The 8,225-nt window shown below is 37.8% G+C and overlaps 1 protein-coding gene across 1 annotated transcript in view; it reads right to left on the reverse strand.

The window, feature by feature from the left end:
* Window positions 1-7,367, reverse strand: part of LOC308609753 (putative helicase senataxin) — a 61,937-nt gene extending 54,570 nt beyond the window's left edge. Inside the window, exons 1-3 of the mRNA XM_081223464.1 lie at window positions 6,877-7,367; window positions 5,433-5,643; window positions 3,352-3,461 (exon numbers count right to left, since the gene is read on the reverse strand). Coding sequence (XP_081079590.1) covers window positions 3,352-3,461; window positions 5,433-5,643; window positions 6,877-7,053 — 498 coding nt within the window. The 5' untranslated portion in view covers window positions 7,054-7,367. The remainder of the gene's footprint in view (window positions 1-3,351; window positions 3,462-5,432; window positions 5,644-6,876) is intronic.
* Window positions 7,368-8,225: the final 858 nt, after the last annotated feature.

Consider the following 8,225-nt stretch of genomic DNA (forward strand, 5'->3'; position numbering starts at 1 on the left):
AATTATACCTCAATAAAACTGGAAGAAAAAAACTATCATATAGAATAAAGTACTTTAGGAAAAATACATGATTTTCAGACATTTAAAGGAAATAAACCAAAAGGTCCATGATGACAGAAAAAAAAAAAGACGGAAGATACTAATTACAATTGAACTTTGAACAACACACAAGGGTTAGGGGCACCTACCCTCTGCGTAGTTGAATACACTAATATAATTCGAATATAACATAGTTGGCAGCCCTCCATATCCTGGTTCTGCATCATGGATTCAACTAACCTCGAACTGTGTAGTACTATACTACATGCTATTAAAAAGGATCTGTGTATAAGAGGACCCATGCAGTTCAAACCCCTGTTGCTCAAGGGTCAACTGGAATGCGACATGTGAACCTTACTTGATCCTGATTTGATCTAACCCTGATAAAGCATTTTTGAGAGAGTAACTTCCACTCAAATACTGACTAGAAATATATTATTATTATTATTATAAGTGTGTCGATGTAATTGTTCTTTTTAAAGAGCACTTACCTTTTTGATACACGAACTAAAGTATTTTATGGATGAAATGCTCTGATGTCTAAGATTTGCGGTAACTAAACAGGAGTAGAATATTGACCACATATTGATAACAGATGAAGCACAGTGATGGATATATGGGGGTTCACTACACCAATCTATTTTTGTATGTTTGTAATGTTCCATAATAGAAAGTTAAAAAAGGAAAAATGAAAAGAGAAACCTCAGAAGAAATCAAAGGTCACCTCTACATGGCGATATAGCATAGGGAAGTGATTTTAAATTTATTCTGCACTACAAACTGAATTTAGTGATCACAACCAACCTTAAAAACTAAATAAATTTTTTTTTAAAAAATCAGTGGGCTTCCTTCATAGTAACAGTAAGTACTGTTTTGTGAAATGTTTAGGTCACGTACGTCTATATGTGTGTGAACTCGATGAAGAATATTTTTACTTAGGTTATGGGCAGAAAAGTTTGCAAAACATAGAACTAGTGGACAAAAGAATGGGCTCTATGCCAACATAATTAAGTAATGGATTTTAAGCTATCGAAAAAAAATACAAAGGAATCAATGAGTCTATAACTTATGATAAACAGATGAATAAATGAAGAGCAGGGAAAATGGCTCTTGATTATAGTATAATCAATGTCAAGTGCTGACTGGTAAAACGTGTAAAGTGCTGGGGTTGAAACTATTTTGCAATCTTAGAAAAACTGGCTCAGGGAAGAACCATCAGGTAATGCTAAATTTAGGAGAACATTTTGGTGAGGAGTAAGGTATTTATGTGATCTTAGAGTACTTAAGAAATAGACATTGTACAGTGAAGAAACTGGACAACACCTCAACTAGATGATCAAAATTAACATCACCATGAGAGGCCGGATGATATGGCATGCCGTATATCTGACAGCCTGAGAAGGACATAACATCCTTCACTTATGTAGTTTTCCAGTTGGAACGTATAACCGAAGCCTAACCATGCGCAAGCATCAGACAAACCCAAAATGAAAAGCATTCTATTTTTTGTAAATGGGAGGGAGGCAGAAATGACTATTCTTCAGAAATGTAATTGTCATAAAAGACAAAGATAGGCTGCGGAAATGTTACAGATTAAGGGAGACTAATGTAACACAACTACATGTAAATCCTGATCCTGGTCTGGATACTGGAGTACAGGGGGAAAATGCTACAAAGTACACTGGATCACACGACACAACTGGAAAACAGACCTTACTGTGTCAATGTTAAAGTCACTGAAGTTTATAATATTGTGAGAATATACTTATTCTTAGGAAATATACACTGAAGTATTTAGGGGCAAAAGGCTATGATACATGCAACCTACTCTCAAATGGTCAGAAAACAAACAGCTTTGTAGTTAACTGAAAGCAAATGATAGAACAAATGGAGTGAAACATTAGTAATTGGTGAATACAGCTAAAGAATATACAGGTGTTTTCTACTTTTTTTATTTTTGAGAATTTTCTGAAAATTTTAAAGTATTTTCAAATAAAAACTTTAAAAAAAGCATTAGGGCTCTGGATCAGGCTGCCTATATACAAATCCCAGTCACCATACTAGCCTGTGTAACTGTGGTTAAGTCTCCTGACTCAGTTTCCTCACCTACAAAAACACATATATAATGAAGAATACAGTCATTCCTGGCCCTGCAGACCCAGTCACCCAGTCTGCAAGTGCTTGGCCCAGGTCCTGGTTGCTCAGCTGGACCTGCTTCCTCTACTGCTTTGCAGCTTTAAGAAAGCCAGTCCCGGAGAGCAGCTGGCTGTACTTTCTGTCAGTCTTCTTTCACAGGCAGGAAAGCCCCACCCTTATTTTAAGCACAGGCCTCGACTCTGGTTCTACCCTTGCCTGGAGTAGACTTGTAATTCTTATTATCATGCACAAACTCAGTCCCCTGCTACCTACAGCCACCCAGGCCGACATACAGGTTTCCACCATGTATCACTTTGTATTTCTGTTCCATTACTGGTCCAAAGAAACATTTACCCTTTAAAAAGTGGGACTATACCTTTTAGAATTCCACTTTTTGAATTCTTTTCTATCATTGTTTGGGTTTGGCACAAAGGAGACAGAAATTCACCACCATTCTGACTGGAAACCCCATTACCGTGTTCTTTCTTCGCCACTTAAAAAAAAAGCCTCTTTACTATCCTTCTATTGGCAGAGCAACCCTTCGTGGCTATTGTCTTAACGTTGTAACTCAGTTCTAGAGGCCAATGTGCACAGGTCCTACTGCACACGCTGCCTCGCCACATGATGTTAAGTCCTCAAACTCGAGCAATCAGCTCAAAGTCAGGTTCCAAGCCTCTGGTGTTGCTCTCTGCTTCTGTCTACCTACTGTTCTGATTCTCATGTTCCTCTTCCTGTTTGGCACCTAAGAACTGAATCTCCTTGTTCTCCCCTCTACCCCATCACCTGTTAAAAATCTCATCTATTAGCAAAATAATTATTTCAAGTGTTTTAACTGGTATTTCCATGTGCTTGGAGCGGGGCAGGCAAGCAAGAAAAGCAAGAGAGAACTCTCCTTCTTCGTTAGTTCAGGTCAACACACTGAAAGTTCAGATTATTCCCTCATTTGTCTTTTAAACTGAAGCATCACCTGTCAGAACTGTTTCCCTACTCTTTTAACCCTCTTCTTTGAGCCCCCCAGCACCCCCTCCTGAACTACAGTAATGTTACAACAACAAGAGAATAACTTTGGCAAATATTTTAAACAAAGTACACATCAAAAACCTCTATTATAGTTATCTGTAATATAGGTGCAAAAATAAAATATCCCCTCTTCCACTGCCTAACACTCACACTCACCATTTCATTGGGATGGACCAAAAACAAATAGATCCCTGGATGTTTGTCAAAAACCTGAAAGGAGCAGTTAGCTTGTTCCATCCGGCAAAGTGCTTCAACGCATAATTCATCTAAATAGAAAAAATAAGGCAGTAAACATAAGACATAAATCTTATCAACGTATCAAGATTCCCTAAATTTGGCTCCTTCAGTTGCTCTGTAAGTAAATGAAAAGTTGCTCCTTTTTTTTTTAAACTGAGGCATAAAAATGCTGTAAATGTAGGAATGATATTTAGCTGCTGAAAGACCGGTAGGTTGATCATAGTGTGTGCCTATGAATTGCTCTGACTTTCCTAGTACAAACATCTTTTTTCACACTGGGCATAATTATCTCCAGAGAGCACCTTCTTAGAAGTATGGCTATAGGTCCAATTCCATTAGCATTTTACATTTTGATCCATGAGGACTTTATCTTGTACCCCAGGGATAAAATCAGCTTTGCCCCACAAATGGCTATTTTGTCCTACTCTCAGTTACTGAGTAATCCATTTTCTCCAGTGGTTTGAAATGCTATCATCAGCAAAGAGTATATTCCCCAAATATATTCGGTTTACTTCTGGAGTCTCTACACTGCTCCATGAGTCTATCTGTACCAGCACTATCTTAATCCCTGTTGCTTCATGGAAATTTCTTCATCACTCTTTCAAAAGTATACTGAATAGACTCATACGTTTACCATATCAGATGAATCAACTTTATTTTGTCAAGCTTCAAAGAATATTGTAGTGACAGTGGTTAGCTTTGGGAAGGAGGGACAATGACTGGAAAAGTAAGAGGAGAGCTTCTGGTGTGTTGATGATGATTTGTTTCTGACCTGGGTGCCAGCTACACAAGTATGCTTAGTTTATGAAAAATCAAGCTTATATAGTTTTCTGGATATGGTACTCTTTAATAAATGTTTGAAAAATGACTTGTTCGAATTTAAAAATCTAGTTATTTTGAATTTATTTAGAAAGAACTGATTTATCTAATAAATCTTTAGATATACTTTTCAATTTACTGAAAATACAGAGGATAGAGAAACAAGTCAAATAACATGACAAGGAAGAAATCAGAAAAGTCCAGGAAGCACATTATTCTTTAGGGCAACCATCTGGTCTCAGCAAGTCAAAGTTATGACAAAAAAAAAATCTATCTATCTATCTATCCATCTATCTATTTATCTAACTATATCTATACCTGTGCACACATACGTAAAAGTAAACTATTCTGGATTAAAAGAGATGTAAGAAATATGGAACCAAATGGAACCAAATGCACAGTCCCTGATTGGACTCTAATTTAAATAAATCATCCAAAAAACACATTTTGCAACTACTGGGAAAATCTGAATGTGGACTAGATACAGTAGTGGGTGCCTTAAAGGTACTGTTATTTCGTTAGATTTGACAGATCAGGAAAATGTCTTCAAGAGATTCATATTAAGAAATGCAAATATAAATGGCCAAAATCTAGGCAGACATAATATGCTATGCCATTGTGATTACTGAAAACTACTACAGACCAGTGGTTCTCAACCTGGCGATTTTGTCCCCCACTGGCCCTGACCCCCAACTCCCAAGGGACGTTTGGCAATATCTGGAGACAATTTTGCTTGTCACAACTAGGGTAATGGGGAGAGCAAGTCACTACCAGCATCTAGTGGAGAGAGGGCAGGGATGCTGCTAAACATCCTACAATAAACAGCATGTCCCTCACACACCAAGATTTATCCAGTCCAAAATGTCAACAGTTCCAAGTATGAAAAACCCTGCTACAGACAAATTCCAAGAATGAAAATTAATTGAATGGATAGAAGAATAAATATGTGATGAAGCAAATACAGCAAGATATCAGCAGCTGTACAATCTATGTGGTGTGTATATGGTATTCACTGTGTAATTCACTTTTCTAGGTTTGGAAATGCTCAAAATAAAACGTTTGGAAAAAAAAGTATCCTAAGTATATGTTTAAGAAACAGATTTTCAATATAGATAAACCCAAATTCTTACAATTCTTAAAATATAAAAATGATACAACTGTGAAACACCCAAGATACTCACTAACACGCTCATGTAAAAGCAAATAAGGATATTTCAGTATTTCAAGAAGAGCAACTCGAAGCTTATTTTTAAAGTCTTGGCCAGTAAGGTCAAACAGCTGTGCCTCTCCATTGTTGTCTACTATATGTAACTCGTCATCGTCTCCAATTTCTCCCTTCATGGCCTTTTCAAAGTGATTTATGAGACGTGAGGTTTCTAATTCCCATAAAACCTACAGGAAAAGAAAAACGGGCAGTGTGCTTTATATCTTATTAGCAACAAAATATACTGGATGTGACGATCCTTCTAGAAAGCCTTTTCCTAAGCATAAAAATTCAGAAGTTTAAAGAAGTACCAGGGCTTCCCTGGTGGCACAGCGGTTGAGAGTCCGCTTGCCGATGCAGGGGACACGGGTTCGTGCCCCGGTCCGGGAAGATGCCACATGCCGCAAAGCTGCTGGGCCCGTGAGACGTGGCTGCTGAGCCTGCGCGTCCGGAGCCTGTGCTCAGCAACGGGAGAGGCCACAACAGTGAGAGGCCTGCGTACCAAAAAAAAAAAAAAAAAATTATATTAGATTTAAAGAAAACAGTCACTGAACATAAAAGTGGCTTTTATGATACATGAACATGAGTACATAGAGCATGAGATGTTTACAACATTGCTCTTGCAGAGTTTTGTTATCAACAGCACTGTCAACTATACTCTATTGAAAAGGAAATGAGAAGTTGGAGCTTCTTTACACAAGCTGGGCCTTCTCTGACTTCCCTCCTATGTTCCAGCCATAGGTAATTACCTTGAAACATCAGCTTTAGCATAAAGGCATTGGTTAGCTTCATCGCTAGGCAACTTTGTAAACGTAAAGTTTTCCTCAAAATGTTCATAACTTATCATCCCCTCCTCTCTTCTATATTATTATACGTAACTCTATGGTCTGTATTCCATTTCTCACCAGATAAATATAATAAACCAATATTCAAAGCCACATATTTAAAATTATATGTTTCACTTTGGTTCCTGTGAATGAAAAAAATGTTTGTCTTTATTGATTTATAGCACTTAACATTAAAAAATGAAGAGAGGGGAAAAAGAGAACTATTAGCCAATAAAAGAATAACCCAAGCCATTCAGATACCTGGTTGTTAAGAAAGTCAAACACAACGACATTAAAACATGAACCCAAAAATACCCCATACGTCACTTCATTTCATGAAACTGTTTCACATCAAAATGTCTAAAAGTGGAGGATTATAAAATTCTGCTTTAGATTTCAATTCAATTCCATCAATCAATAAGCATTTATTCAGCACCTACTATCTACCAGGCTATGAGTTACATACTACACGTATATTAGCATTCACAGTTTAAATCACGTTTTCAGTTCCCTGAATGCTTCCAACAGAGTTTAAATTTATTCTCTTCCTAGTTATCAAGCTCTGAAAAATACTGCCCAATTAATGTAAAGTACCTTATGTAAGAATGGCAATTCATCCCTTGCTTTGTGGTATTCCGCCACACATTCTAAGCAGTAGCAGAGGTCTTCATCAGCTGTTTGAAATTCACTGGAGTGGGTCTTGGATGCATAGCGTTGCAGGAAGTCAATGGTGGAAATACCACCTGGTGTACACCAACAACATGTGCTCATTCTGTACCTGTATCCAGAAAAGAAGACATGGAAAGACTAAAGAAAAAAAAAAAAAACACACAACACTTCAGGCCTATTCTGGTGGAGAATGGGTACATTTCCTACTAATGATCATGTCTTCAACTTACAATGTGCCTCGACCACATCCAGAACATTCTGCTGGCCAGCTTATCAATCACTGGCTAAACTCAATCTGAGCTTACTCGTAAAAACTTTACCTGTGACACATGAAAAATAATGAAATGAAAGCAGTTAGTAATAAACATCATAAGGCAACATACAGCTGTGTTATAAAGCCGGCTCAAAACTATACAGTACTGATGGGAAATTATATACAGAGACATAGAATTATCAATGTTTTCAAAGTACAGATTTTGGAGTGTTCTAATCATGTACTGGAGTCAAGTGAAAAGCTCAGGAAACCTTTCACATTCCCTGAGGCCCTGCTCCCGAAATCCCTGGAAACCTTAGAAATCCCCAAATATTAGTCCATACCAATAACAAAAACTCATATAGAGAAGAATTTTCTCTTGGTTTGGAAGTATATATACACATGAATTTGCACATGTGTGTATGAACTGCTGCCCATAACTCACTGCTCGTCAAGGCAGTATAAACTGTAATGGCTGCAAATATAATAGCTACAAAACTATTCCTACTAAGTTTGAAACTTACAGTTTTCAACTGTCTCCAATTTGGGGTTTTATACTACCATCAGAGCCTCCACCATCCAAACTCAAGTAAAAAGGGTTAAATGAAATTAATTTCAGAGATTGGTTCAAGATGGCGGAGTACAGGATGTGCACTCACTCCCTCTTGCGAGAGCACCGGAACCACAACTAACTGCTGAACAATCATCAACCGGAAGACACTAGAACTCACCAAAAAAGATACCCCACATCCAAAGACAAAGGAGAAGCTGCAATGACGAGGGGTGCAATCACAATAAAATCAAATACCATAATTGCTGGGCTGGTGACTCACAAACTGGAGAACACTTATACCACAAAGTCCACCCACTAGAGTGAAGGTTCTGAGCCCAATGTCAGGCTTCCCAACCTGGGGGTCCGGCAACGGGAGGAAGAATTCCTGAAGAATCAGACTTTGAAGGCTAGCAGGATTTGATTGCAGGAATTTGACAGGACTAGGGGAAACAGAGACTCCACTCTTGC

The sequence above is a fragment of the Mesoplodon bidens genome, assembly GCF_964165515.1.
Source record: "Mesoplodon bidens genome assembly, chromosome: Y".
NCBI lineage: Eukaryota > Metazoa > Chordata > Mammalia > Artiodactyla > Ziphiidae > Mesoplodon > Mesoplodon bidens.